This window comes from Oncorhynchus mykiss, chromosome 22, assembly GCF_057628025.1.
Source record: "Oncorhynchus mykiss isolate SJ-2025 chromosome 22, ASM5762802v1, whole genome shotgun sequence".
In the NCBI taxonomy this organism is placed as follows: Eukaryota; Metazoa; Chordata; class Actinopteri; order Salmoniformes; family Salmonidae; genus Oncorhynchus; species Oncorhynchus mykiss.
The window spans coordinates 42,405,589-42,420,990 of record NC_143043.1 but is presented as its reverse complement, the minus strand read 5'-3'; the positions used below and the strand labels follow the sequence as shown (position 1 = coordinate 42,420,990).

General features: G+C 49.5%; 1 protein-coding gene across 2 annotated transcripts in view; it reads right to left on the bottom strand.

The window, feature by feature from the left end:
* Positions 1-15,402, bottom strand: part of LOC110501812 (voltage-dependent L-type calcium channel subunit beta-4-like) — a 70,990-nt gene that overhangs the window by 41,398 nt on the left and 14,190 nt on the right. Inside the window, exon 1 of one of the 2 annotated variants that reach the window (XM_036959228.2) lies at positions 14,866-15,289. The exons of the other annotated variant lie outside the window; for it this stretch is intronic. Within the exon in view, the coding sequence (XP_036815123.2) occupies positions 14,866-14,910 (45 nt within the window). The 5' untranslated portion in view covers positions 14,911-15,289. Of the gene's footprint in view, positions 1-14,865; positions 15,290-15,402 lie in introns of those variants that run through there. 2 annotated transcript variants of the gene reach the window in all.

The window sequence follows — 15,402 nt, the reverse complement described above, 5'->3', positions numbered from 1 at the left end:
AACTACACTACTGTATGCAAAAACACAACCTTTTTAAACTACAGTACTGTATACAAAAACACAACCCTTTTTAAACTACACTACTGTATGCAAAAACACAACCTTTTTAAACTACAGTACTGTATACAAAAACACAACCCTTTTTAAATTACAGTACTGTATACAAAAACACAACACTTTTTAAACTACAGTACTGTATGCAAAAACACAACCTTTTTAAACTACAGTAATGTATACAAAAACACAACACTTTTTAAACTACAGTACTGTATACAAAAACACAACCCTTTTTAAATTACAGTACTGTATACAAAAACATATCCTTTTTAAACTACAGTAATGTATACAAAAACACAACCCTTTTTAAACTACAGTACTGTATACAAAAACACAACACTTTTTAAACTACAGTACTGTATACAAAAACACAACCCTTTTTAAACTACAGTAATGTATACAAAAACACAACACTTTTTAAACTACAGTACTGTATACAAAAACACAACCCTTTTTAAACTACAGTAATGTATACAAAAACACAACACTTTTTAAACTACAGTACTGTATACAAAAACACAACCTTTTTAAACTACAGTAATGTATACAAAAACACAACCTTTTTAAACTACAGTACTGTATACAAAAACACAACCTTTTTAAACTACAGTAATGTATACAAAAACACAACACTTTTTAAACTACAGTACTGTATACAAAAACACAACCCTTTTTAAACTACAGTAATGTATACAAAAACACAACACTTTTTAAACTACAGTACTGTATACAAAAACATATCCTTTTTAAACTACAGTAATGTATACAAAAACACAACCTTTTTAAACTACAGTAATGTATACAAAAACACAACCCTTTTTAAACTACAGTACTGTATACAAAAACACAACCCTTTTTAAACTACAGTAATGTATACAAAAACACAACACTTTTTAAACTACAGTACTGTATACAAAAACATATCCTTTTTAAACTACAGTACTGTATACAAAAACATATCCTTTTTAAACTACAGTACTGTATACAAAAACATATCCTTTTTAAACTACAGTACTGTATGCAAAAACACAACCTTTTTAAACTACAGTACTGTATACAAAAACACAACCTTTTTAAACTACAGTACTGTATACAAAAACACAACCCTTTTTAAACTACAGTAGTTCAATATGCAGAACAAAAAAAGGGTATCTTGGGAAAATTATAAATATCCAAGACTGAAAAAACCATTGAAATCAACCAGTGAGGCAGTTATATAAGGATTAATGCTTCCAGGGCAAGATTTTCATTAATACAAATAACTGTTATTTACTACCTCATTACGTACAGTAACAAGTCCAGAAATATGGGACAGTAAAGAAATCCAAATGAGACCACCACACCTTTATTATCTACAGTGTCATGACGTTGGCCTGGGGGTAGGTTAATGACCCCCCCCCATAAATACCTTTCTCCCTTCCCTCTCTCTCTTGACTCTACAGAAAGACTCTTGAAGAGCCTTTGTTAAACATATAGTCTGGGAACATCAAAAGGTGGGGGGAAAGGAACATATTTCGGTAATCCAGCCAGTTTAAAATATGCGTTGGTACTTAATGAATATGATGTCAGTTCGGTTGTCATCTGAGACATTCTTGTTAATGATAGGATGACATAAACTGTATCTTGGAAAGTCTACACATTATCAGATTCACATGGAATTGTTGTGCATTTGAAATGTTTAAATATGAAACTATTTGTGAAAAGATGAAATGTAATTTTAGCTTCCAAATGAGAGAATTGGGTTTTCATTAGATTAAAGCTCTGCTTCATCAGTGGCCCGCCCCTGTGAAGAGACATTGGTTATAAACTATATAAATTGGGTTTTCATAAGGTTAAAGCTCTGCTCACTCAGTGGACTGCCCCTGTGGAAAGACATTGGTTATAAACTATATAAATTGGGTTTTCATAAGGTTAAAGCTCTGCTCACTCAGTGGCCCGCCCCTGTGAAAAGACATTGGTTATAAACTATGAAACGCACCCTTCTCTCTCTCCACTATTTAAGCCCTTTACGAAAATCTAACTTTCTGTTCGAGGACGTGTGGACAACGGTCCTACGTTAAAAGGGCTCAGACAATAACCTAACGAAATTAGCATCGTGATTCAATGTGAAGGTGATGATCGACACGCTGAATGGATGAATTTTGACCATACCAGCCAGAATATAGCATGAGCTTAAAGTATGGCAATTTGGTATGAACTTTGAACTCTTATTCACTAATGAAGTGATACCTCCTAGCCGTTGCGTTAGCAACCGCAGCTGTAAACGTGGGCTAGGAAAGGACAGACAAAGGATCTCTTCTAACAAGCTACACGATACTACCAAGTAACCAGTTTACCACCAGAGACACTCTTCAAAGGACAAGGAAGATCTCTATTGGGCAACACGGCCAGCATCTACGACCAACCTACCGAAGCGCTGCTCAGAGTAAATATTTATTGCATTCTCCTTTTTCAGCTCGATAAATATTATTTCGTGGTGCCCTGACTTTCTAGTTAATTATCTACCTTATTAGCTTAATCAGGTAATATTAATTACAGAAAAATGATTTTATAGAGTAGCATGTCATATCACTTAATCCGGCATAGCCAAAGACACGCCAACAGTCAGACATGTACAGTATACACCACACTGCCACTGTGTAATGTCAGTTATTATGTACAGTATACACCACACTGCCACTGTGTAATGTCAGTTATTATGTACAGTATACACCACACTGTCACTGTGTAATGTCAGTTATTATGTACAGTATACACCACACTGTCACTGTGTAATGTCAGTTATTATGTACAGTATACACCACACTGCCACTGTGTAATGTCAGTTATTATGTACAGTATACACCACACTGCCACTGTGTAATGTCAGTTATTATGCGCTCTGTCCTCTGTGCTCTGTCCTCTGTGCTCTGTGCTCTGTCCTCTGTCCTCTGCTCCAACTCCTATCTGATCCCAGTCAGTCTGAAGCTCTCAGAGAACCACTCATGCCCTCTCTCTCTCCCTGTCTAACTACCAATACCATAACTCCATCCTGGATCACTTTATATTCTGGATCACTTTATATTCTGGATCACTTTATATCCTGGATCCCTTTATATCCTGGATCACTTTATATCCTGGATCACTTTATATTCTGGATCACTTTATATCCTGGATCACTTTATATCCTAGATCACTTTATATCCTGGATCACTTTATATCCTGGATCAGTTTATATTCTGGATCACTTTATATCCTGGATCACTTTATATCCTGGATCACTTTATATCCTGGATCACTTTATATCCTGGATCACTTTATATCCTGGATCACTTTATGTTCTGGATCACTTTATATTCTGGATCACTTTATATCCTGGATCAGTTTATATTACTAAAGATGTCATTGCCATGGTTAGTTTCTTAGCTGTACAGTAAATTGACTAACATTGGTCCAATATCATACAGTAGTTACTTTGTGGTAGAGTATTTACTAATCTCGTATTTATTAAAATTGTATGTAATTGGGTCAGATGCTCGATTAAGTTCCTAAGGAGATGTATGTGATAAGATACTAGAACCAGGAGCAGAAGTGGGGCAGTAGCTCAACCCCCTTTGATCTGCAAGTCTATGGGCCAAATGTCCCTTCCCCTTTGTAAATTCTGATGATGCTCATACCTGCTAGATTGTGATTTGTCCAACTAATCAGTGACTAAAAACTAGCGCACCAGAACAACTGTTGCTCGTTAGTGTTTCCATCGAAAAGTCTTTGACAGACGTTACAATACCCTTTATGTTACATAGTAAGTACTTCATCTCTCGTGGACAGACTAACATTGGTCAAAGACAAAGCATTTGACAGGTGACACAGTGTAGACAGTGTCTGAGGACTGAGTACAGCAGATAACTGTGGTACCTTAACTGTCATAGTGCCAGATGATATGAACGATCCATCGCCCCTAAAACAGGAATGGACCTCCATCTATTTAAAGCTAGACTCCTTAATGGTGAAACTGCCACGTCCGATTGCGATATTACAACAACAAAGTAATTACTGCAAACAACAAACACAGTTTTTTTCCCCTCGGATATCATTGCAGACGTGACAGAACAGCAGCATGCCAGTATATGTACTGCAAAAAAATGATTGATGCGCGACACTCCCTCAGCACTCCCCACCTCCCTCAGCACTCCGCACCTCCGGCAGCAATCCCACCTCCCCCAGCACTCCACACCTCCCCCAGCACTCCCAACCTCCCCCAGCATTCCCAACCTCCCCCAGCATTCCCACCTCCCCCAGCACTCCCCACCTCCCCCAGAACTCCCCACCTCCCTCAGCACTCCCACCTCCCTCAGCACTCCCCACCTCCCCCAGCACTCCCCACCTCCCTCAGCACTCCCCACCTCCCTCAGCACTCCCACCTCCCCCAGCACTCCCACCTCCCTCAGCACTCCCCACCTCCCTCAGCACTCCCCACCTCCCCCAGCACTCCCCACCTCCCTCAGCACTCCCACCTCCCTCAGCACTCCCCACCTCCCCCAGCACTCCCCACCTCCCTCAGCACTCCCACCTCCCTCAACACTCCCCACCTCCCCCAGCACTCCCACCTCCCCCAGCACTCCCAACCTCCCCCAGCACTCCCAACCTCCCCCAAAATTCCCACCTCCCTCAGCATTCCCACCTCCCTCAGCACTCCCCACCTCCCTCAGCACTCCCACCTCCCTCAGCACTCCCCACCTCCCTCAGCACTCCCCACCTCCCTCAGCACTCCCCACCTCCCTCAGCACTCCCACCTCCCTCAGCACTCCCACCTCCCTCAGCACTCCCCACCTCCCTCAGCACTCCCCACCTCCCTCAGCACTCCCACCTCCCCCAGCACTCCCCACCTCACACAGCACTCCCCACCTCCCTCAGCACTCCCACCTCCCCAAGCACTCAGCACCTCCCTCAGCACTCCCACCTCCCCAAGCACTCAGCACCTCCCTCAGCACTCCCACCTCCCCAAGCACTCAGCACCTCCCCCAGCACTCCCCACCTTCCCCAGCACTTCCACCTCCCTCAGCACTCCCACTTCCCTCAGCACTCCCCACCTCCCCCAGCACTCCCCACCTCCCCCAGCACTCCCCACCTCCCTCAGCACTTCCACCTCCCTCAGCACTCCCACCTCCCTCAGCACTCCCCACCTCCCTCAGCACTCCCCACCTCCCTCAGCACTCCCCACCTCCCTCAGCACTCCCACCTCCCCCAGCACTCCCACCTCCCTCAGCACTCCCCACCTCCCACAGCACTCCCCACCTCCTTCAGCACTCCCCACCTCCCCACCTCCCTCAGCACTCCCACCTCCCTCAGCACTCCCCACCTCCCCCAGCACTCCCCACCTCCCTCAGCACTCCCACCTCCCTCAACACTCCCCACCTCCCCCAGCACTCCCACCTCCCTCAGCACTCCCCACCTCCCTCAGCACTCCCACCTCACTCAGCACTCCCCACCTCCCCCAGCACTCCCCACCTCCCTCAGCACTCCCCACCTCCCTCAGCCCCCCCCACCTCCCCCAGCACTCCCACCTCCCTCAGCACTCCCCACCTCCCCCAGCACTCCCACCTCCCTCAGCACTCCCCACCTCCCCCAGCACTCCCACCTCCCTCAGCACTCCCCACCTCCCCCAGCACTCCCCACTTCCCTCCGCACCTCCCCCAGCACTCCCCACCTCCCTCAACACTCCCCACTTCTCCCAGCACTCCCCACCTCCCCCAGCACTCCCCACCTCCCCCAGCACTCCCACCTCCCTCAGCACTCCCCACCTCCCTCAGCACTCCGCACCTCCCCCAGCACTCCCCACCTCCCTCAGCACTCCCCACCTCCCTCAGCACTCCCCACTTCCCTCAGCACTCCGCACCTCCCCCAGCACTCCCCACCTCCCTCAGCACTCCCCACCTCCCCCAGCACTCCCCACTTCCCTCAGCACTCCGCACCTCCCCCAGCACTCCCCACCTCCCTCAGCACTCCCCACCTCCCCCAGCACTCCCCACCTCCCCCAGCACTCCCCACCTCCCTCAGCACTCCCCACCTCCCCCAGCACTCCCCACCTCCCTCAGCACTCCCCACCTCCCCCAGCACTCCCACCTCTGCTTCTTCTACAAAACAATAACAATGTTTGAGGGGCGGTCAGTGGCGCTGTTTTCCCTACTGCGGATTCCATCTTTAAATGGAAATGTAAGTTTTGGGAAATGTGTTTTCCCCGTATGATGATTGCTCCTACAGCAGCTCTAACAGCTTGCTGAGTGAGGGGGGGGAGTCTGATTCATCCATCAGCCAGTGTGTCACCATATTTGACGCATTTCCGAACGGAGCTGCAGTGCTTGAACACACTCCAGCAAACAAAATCCAGGAACTGTTTCCTCTACAAATGAAAAATGACATTGGCATCTCCGACCCTGGCTGGCCCGACCCTGGCTGGCCCGACCCTGGCTGGCCCGACCCAGGCTGGCCCGACCCAGGCTGGCCCTGGCCGGTGGCACAACATTGCACTACAGTCGATGCCCACGCAGAGGGGTCCGATTTTTACCACCCTTTCTGGGGAGAAAGTCTCTTTGCATCTTCAAAACAATTCACTCTGTATCGTCTATCGTCTCACTTCCGAAAACGGCAGCCACTGACACCTACAGACCTGTGATAAGCACTAATAACAACAGTCTACAGGAATATAGGAGCTATTCTGGAGCAGAGATGCCTTGGAGAAGAAACAACGAGACGTCCTCTCACAGAACAGATGATACAAACAAATAGACTTGGACAGATCTTGAGGATACAGCAATAGAACATACAGCAATAGAACATACAGCAATAGAACATACAGCAATAGAACATACAGCAATAGAATATACAGCAATAGAACATACAGCAATAGAATATACAGCAATAGAACATACAGCAATAGAACATACAGCAATAGAACATACAGCAATAGAACATACAGCAATAGAACATACAGCAGTAGAACATACAGCAATAGAACATACAGCAGTAGAACATACAGCAATAGAACATACAGCAGTAGAACATACAGCAATAGAACATACAGCAATAGAACATACAGCAATAGAACATACAGCAGTAGAAAAGGTTCATGCCTGTATAATAGTAGTGTAATAACAGTGTCATTTCAGTGTACAGGAAGACAGATGGAGGGATAGTGTAAAAAGGCCTGTTAGATCCCTGCTCAGTGTGAATCTATACTCCCCTTTCCCTCCCTACACTCCCCACCAAGCCCCAACACAGTGTGAATCTATACTCCCCTTTCCCTCCCTACACTCCCCACCAAGCCCCAACACAGTGTGAATCTATACTCCCCTTTCCCTCCCTACACTCCCCACCAAGCCCCAACACAGTGTGAATCTATACTCCCCTTTTCCTCCCTACACTCCCCACCAAGCCCCAACACAGTGTGAATCTATACTCCCCTTTCCCTCCCTACACTCCCCACCAAGCCCCAACACAGTGTGAATCTATACTCCCCTTTCCCTCCCTACACTCCCCACCAAGCCCCAACACAGTGTGAATCTATACTCCCCTTTCCCTCCCTACACTCCCCACCAAGCCCCAACACAGTGTGAATCTATACTCCCCTTTCCCTCCCTAAACTCCCCACCAAGCCCCAACACAGTGTGAATCTATACTCCCCTTTCCCTCCCTACACTCCCCACCAAGCCCCAACACAGTGTGAATCTATACTCCCCTTTCCCTCCCTACACTCCCCACCAAGCCCCAACACAGTGTGAATCTATACTCCCCTTTCCCTCCCTACACTCCCCACCAAGCCCCAACACAGTGTGAATCTATACTCCCCTTTCCCTCCCTACACTCCCCACCAAGCCCCAACACAGTGTGAATCTATACTCCCCTTTCCCTCCCTACACTCCCCACCAAGCCCCAACACAGTGTGAATCTATACTCCCCTTTCCCTCCCTACACTCCCCACCAAGCCCCAACACAGTGTGAATCTATACTCCCCTTTCCCTCCCTACACTCCTCACCAAGCCCCAACACAGTGTGAATCTATACTCCCCTTTCCCTCCCTACACTCCCCACCAAGCCCCAACACAGTGTGAATCTATACTCCCCTTTCCCTCCCTACACTCCCCACCAAGCCCCAACACAGTGTGAATCTATACTCCCCTTTCCCTCCCTACACTCCCCACCAAGCCCCAACACAGTGTGAATCTATACTCCCCTTTCCCTCCCTACACTCCCCACCAAGCCCCAACACAGTGTGAATCTATACTCCCCTTTCCCTCCCTACACTCCCCACCAAGCCCCAACACAGTGTGAATCTATACTCCCCTTTCCCTCCCTACACTCCCCACCAAGCCCCAACACAGTGTGAATCTATACTCCCCTTTCCCTCCCTACACTCCTCACCAAGCCCCAACACAGTGTGAATCTATACTCCCCTTTCCCTCCCTACACTCCCCACCAAGCCCCAACACAGTGTGAATCTATACTCCCCTTTCCCTCCCTACACTCCCCACCAAGCCCCAACACAGTGTGAATCTATACTCCCCTTTCCCTCCCTACACTCCCCACCAAGCCCCAACACAGTGTGAATCTATACTCCCCTTTCCCTCCCTACACTCCTCACCAAGCCCCAACACAGTGTAAATCTATACTCCCCTTTCCCTCCCTACACTCCCCACCAAGCCCCAACACAGTGTGAATCTATACTCCCCTTTCCCTCCCTACACTCCCCACCAAGCCCCAACACAGTGTGAATCTATACTCCCCTTTCCCTCCCTACACTCCCCACCAAGCCCCAACACAGTGTGAATCTATACTCCCCTTTCCCTCCCTACACTCCCCACCAAGCCCCAACACAGTGTGAATCTATACTCCCCTTTCCCTCCCTACACTCCCCACCAAGCCCCAACACAGTGTGAATCTATACTCCCCTTTTCCTCCCTACACTCCCCACCAAGCCCCAACACAGTGTGAATATATACTCCCCTTTCCCTCCCTACACTCCCCACCAAGCCCCAACACAGTGTGAATATATACTCCCCTTTCCCTCCCTACACTCCCCACCAAGCCCCAACACAGTGTGAATCTATACTCCCCTTTCCCTCCCTACACTCCCCACCAAGCCCCAACACAGTGTGAATCTATACTCCCCTTTCCCTCCCTACACTCCCCACCAAGCCCCAACACAGTGTGAATCTATACTCCCCTTTCCCTCCCTACACTCCCCACCAAGCCCCAACACAGTGTGAATCTATACTCCCCTTTCCCTCCCTACACTCCTCACCAAGCCCCAACACAGTGTGAATCTATACTCCCCTTTCCCTCCCTACACTCCCCACCAAGCCCCAACACAGTGTGAATCTATACTCCCCTTTCCCTCCCTACACTCCCCACCAAGCCCCAACACAGTGTGAATCTATACTCCCCTTTCCCTCCCTACACTCCTCACCAAGCCCCAACACAGTGTGAATCTATACTCCCCTTTCCCTCCCTACACTCCCCACCAAGCCCCAACACAGTGTGAATCTATACTCCCCTTTCCCTCCCTACACTCCCCACCAAGCCCCAACACAGTGTGAATCTATACTCCCCTTTCCCTCCCTACACTCCCCACCAAGCCCCAACACAGTGTGAATCTATACTCCCCTTTCCCTCCCTACACTCCCCACCAAGCCCCAACACAGTGTGAATCTATACTCCCCTTTCCCTCCCTACACTCCCCACCAAGCCCCAACACAGTGTAAATCTATACTCCCCTTTCCCTCCCTACACTCCCCACCAAGCCCCAACACAGTGTGAATCTATACTCCCCTTTCCCTCCCTACACTCCTCACCAAGCCCCAACACAGTGTGAATCTATACTCCCCTTTCCCTCCCTACACTCCCCACCAAGCCCCAACACAGTGTGAATCTATACTCCCCTTTCCCTCCCTACACTCCCCACCAAGCCCCAACACAGTGTGAATCTATACTCCCCTTTCCCTCCCTACACTCCCCACCAAGCCCCAACACAGTGTGAATCTATACTCCCCTTTCCCTCCCTACACTCCCCACCAAGCCCCAACACAGTGTGAATCTATACTCCCCTTTCCCTCCCTACACTCCCCACCAAGCCCCAACACAGTGTGAATCTATACTCCCCTTTCCCTCCCTACACTCCCCACCAAGCCCCAACACAGTGTGAATCTATACTCCCCTTTCCCTCCCTACACTCCCCACCAAGCCCCAACACAGTGTGAATCTATACTCCCCTTTCCCTCCCTACACTCCCCACCAAGCCCCAACACAGTGTGAATCTATACTCCCCTTTCCCTCCCTACACTCCCCACCAAGCCCCAACACAGTGTGAATCTATACTCCCCTTTCCCTCCCTACACTCCTCACCAAGCCCCAACACAGTGTGAATCTATACTCCCCTTTCCCTCCCTACACTCCCCACCAAGCCCCAACACAGTGTGAATCTATACTCCCCTTTCCCTCCCTACACTCCCCACCAAGCCCCAACACAGTGTGAATCTATACTCCCCTTTCCCTCCCTACACTCCCCACCAAGCCCCAACACAGTGTGAATCTATACTCCCCTTTCCCTCCCTACACTCCCCACCAAGCCCCAACACAGTGTGAATCTATACTCCCCTTTCCCTCCCTACACTCCCCACCAAGCCCCAACACAGTGTGAATCTATACTCCCCTTTCCCTCCCTACACTCCTCACCAAGCCCCAACACAGTGTAAATCTATACTCCCCTTTCCCTCCCTACACTCCCCACCAAGCCCCAACACAGTGTGAATCTATACTCCCCTTTCCCTCCCTACACTCCCCACCAAGCCCCAACACAGTGTGAATATATACTCCCCTTTCCCTCCCTACACTCCCCACCAAGCCCCAACACAGTGTGAATATATACTCCCCTTTCCCTCCCTACACTCCCCACCAAGCCCCAACACAGTGTGAATCTATACTCCCCTTTCCCTCCCTACACTCCCCACCAAGCCCCAACACAGTGTGAATCTATACTCCCCTTTCCCTCCCTACACTCCCCACCAAGCCCCAACACAGTGTGAATCTATACTCCCCTTTCCCTCCCTACACTCCCCACCAAGCCCCAACACAGTGTGAATCTATACTCCCCTTTCCCTCCCTACACTCCTCACCAAGCCCCAACACAGTGTGAATCTATACTCCCCTTTCCCTCCCTACACTCCTCACCAAGCCCCAACACAGTGTGAATCTATACTCCCCTTTCCCTCCCTACACTCCCCACCAAGCCCCAACACAGTGTGAATCTATACTCCCCTTTCCCTCCCTACACTCCCCACCAAGCCCCAACACAGTGTGAATCTATACTCCCCTTTCCCTCCCTACACTCCCCACCAAGCCCCAACACAGTGTGAATCTATACTCCCCTTTCCCTCCCTACACTCCCCACCAAGCCCCAACACAGTGTGAATCTATACTCCCCTTTCCCTCCCTACACTCCCCACCAAGCCCCAACACAGTGTGAATCTATACTCCCCTTTCCCTCCCTACACTCCTCACCAAGCCCCAACACAGTGTGAATCTATACTCCCCTTTCCCTCCCTACACTCCCCACCAAGCCCCAACACAGTGTGAATCTATACTCCCCTTTCCCTCCCTACACTCCCCACCAAGCCCCAACACAGTGTGAATCTATACTCCCCTTTCCCTCCCTACACTCCCCACCAAGCCCCAACACAGTGTGAATCTATACTCCCCTTTCCCTCCCTACACTCCCCACCAAGCCCCAACACAGTGTGAATCTATACTCCCCTTTCCCTCCCTACACTTCCCACCAAGCCCCAACACAGTGTGAATCTATACTCCCCTTTCCCTCCCTACACTCCCCACCAAGCCCCAACACAGTGTGAATCTATACTCCCCTTTCCCTCCCTACACTCCCCACCAAGCCCCAACACAGTGTGAATCTATACTCCCCTTTCCCTCCCTACACTCCTCACCAAGCCCCAACACAGTGTGAATCTATACTCCCCTTTCCCTCCCTACACTCCCCACCAAGCCCCAACACAGTGTGAATCTATACTCCCCTTTCCCTCCCTACACTCCCCACCAAGCCCCAACACAGTGTGAATCTATACTCCCCTTTCCCTCCCTACACTCCCCACCAAGCCCCAACACAGTGTGAATCTATACTCCCCTTTCCCTCCCTACACTCCCCACCAAGCCCCAACACAGTGTGAATCTATACTCCCCTTTCCCTCCCTACACTCCCCACCAAGCCCCAACACAGTGTGAATCTATACTCCCCTTTCCCTCCCTACACTCCCCACCAAGCCCCAACACAGTGTGAATCTATACTCCCCTTTCCCTCCCTACACTCCCCACCAAGCCCCAACACAGTGTGAATCTATACTCCCCTTTCCCTCCCTAAACTCCCCACCAAGCCCCAACACAGTGTGAATCTATACTCCCCTTTCCCTCCCTAAACTCCCCACCAAGCCCCAACACAGTGTGAATCTATACTCCCCTTTCCCTCCCTACACTCCCCACCAAGCCCCAACACAGTGTGAATCTATACTCCCCTTTCCCTCCCTACACTCCCCACCAAGCCCCAACACAGTGTGAATCTATACTCCCCTTTCCCTCCCTACACTCCCCACCAAGCCCCAACACAGTGTGAATCTATACTCCCCTTTCCCTCCCTACACTCCCCACCAAGCCCCAACACAGTGTGAATCTATACTCCCCTTTCCCTCCCTACACTCCCCACCAAGCCCCAACACAGTGTGAATCTATACTCCCCTTTCCCTCCCTACACTCCCCACCAAGCCCCAACACAGTGTGAATCTATACTCCCTTTTCCCTCCCTACACTCCCCACCAAGCCCCAACACAGTGTGAATCTATACTCCCCTTTCCCTCCCTACACTCCCCACCAAGCCCCAACACAGTGTGAATCTATACTCCCCTTTCCCTCCCTACACTCCCCACCAAGCCCCAACACAGTGTGAATCTATACTCCCCTTTCCCTCCCTACACTCCTCACCAAGCCCCAACACAGTGTGAATCTATACTCCCCTTTCCCTCCCTACACTCCCCACCAAGCCCCAACACAGTGTGAATCTATACTCCCCTTTCCCTCCCTACACTCCCCACCAAGCCCCAACACAGTGTAAATCTATACTCCCCTTTCCCTCCCTACACTCCCCACCAAGCCCCAACACAGTGTGAATCTATACTCCCCTTTCCCTCCCTACACTCCCCACCAAGCCCCAACACAGTGTGAATCTATACTCCCCTTTCCCTCCCTACACTCCCCACCAAGCCCCAACACAGTGTGAATCTATACTCCCCTTTCCCTCCCTACACTCCCCACCAAGCCCCAACACAGTGTGAATCTATACTCCCCTTTCCCTCCCTACACTCCCCACCAAGCCCCAACACAGTGTGAATCTATACTCCCCTTTCCCTCCCTACACTCCCCACCAAGCCCCAACATGGGATTCTCTTACTGATGCCCATCACACGTCAACGTAAAGCTGGGTTGCTCCATAGCAATGGAGGATAATGGTTGTGTTTATGAAGACCTGTTGTAGCTCTGCGTAGGTCGACAGACACTATCTCCATGCACTGATAGGACTGCGGCATCGCTCTGTGTTTTAGACCTCAAGGTTCTTTGATCGTCGGCATTCCTATGTGTGTGTTGTCTTTACTACACCTTTCCCTCAGATAGAAAGAGAGTGAGAGGAGAAAACAACAGAGCGAGAGAAGGAAAATGGTGAGACGCTTTCCTTTTAAATGAGACAAAATGTTTGCAGCTCTCTGTTCCAAGAGGCTACAGAAGGATACATTAAGCAATCACAACCTTAAAGGGAAGGCTAGGGCTCGGCTGGCTAAACACACACACAGCGAGAGTTACAACATTTACTGGCTAATCAGTCATCCACAGGCATGGTAGATGGTCGAGAGAGAGCCCTGTATGTCCAGATCAGTGTTCAATGATATGGAATGAAGGAATGGTTCCTCTGCCTGTTCTCCTTCAGTGGCATCACACAAAGCCACACAGAGAACCGTACAGAGAAGCTACAGAGAACTGTGCAGAGAACCTACAGAGAACCAAGACAACCTACAGAGAACCAAGAGAACCTACAGAGAACCAAGATAACCTACAGAGGACCAAGAGGACCTACAGAGAACCAAGATAACCTACAGAGGACCAAGATAACCTACAGAGGACCAAGAGAACCTACAGAGGACCAAGAGAACCTACAGAAAACCAAGAGAACCTACATAGGACCAAGAGAACCTACAGAGAACCAAGAGAACCTACAGAGAACCAAGAGAACCTACGGAGAACCAAGAGAACCTACGGAGAACCAAGAGAACCAAGAGAACCTACAGAGAACCAAGAGAACCGTGCAGTTAAGAGATGACAGTAACACAGAGACACATGCGTCCCTCTTCTCTCATCCCCCCTTCCCTCCATCCCTCCTCTCCCCCTCCCCTCCCCCCATCCCTCCTCTCCTCTCCCCCTCTCCCCCTCCACTCACCTCCCCCCCTCCATGGTCCACCCACCTACTCTGTTCCAACTCAACAGAGGAAACATAATATACAAGCTGAATCTCCAGCCTCCCCCAACCCTGTGTGTGTGTGTGTGTGTGTGTTTGCATGTTCAACCAGCATCAACTGTGTGGTTCTGTCAATACACAGGCATCTCTCTCTCTCTCGCTCTCTCCCTCTCTCTCTCACACACGCAAACAATGAGAGAATAACAGCACCGTACAGGCAGTTACCACTGCTTACATGGTCTACCCTTACACTACACCCCATTACTCACCGCCTCCGAGTCTTCCAATCCATGTAGGTACAAATTATCATACATGGAGGTTTGATATTCCAACAAGCACCTCTTGAGAATTGACAAAAATAGCAAGGATGGCTTGAAGAACCAGCACCAGAGATGGATTAACAGGGGTTACATTCCCTCTAGAAAACAACAACACTAAAGCAGAAATGAGAAACAGGTGGAGTTTTTCTTATTGTTCTCCTCCCTGAGCCTTGACGGTGAATTAGATGGTTTCCCCCCCTAGCTTAAAGAATTGTCCTTATTTCCATCATCTTAATAAGGCAACGCAGAGCTTCAGTTATCCTCAGATGCTGCTGTCTAGATCCAGACCTGGCATTTTATCTCCCTTCCAAACAGAGAGCAGGAGAGGAGAGCCAACCATTCCTCAATCACAGGCTGATGACAGAGCAGGGGGGCAGGCTTCTGATTGGCTGCTTCATGCTCCAGTCAGCTTGGAAAAGCATTCTCACTGATGGTGAATAAGGAAGTGAGAGAAAAGGAAAGGAGATGAGGGGATAGGAAGGGAAG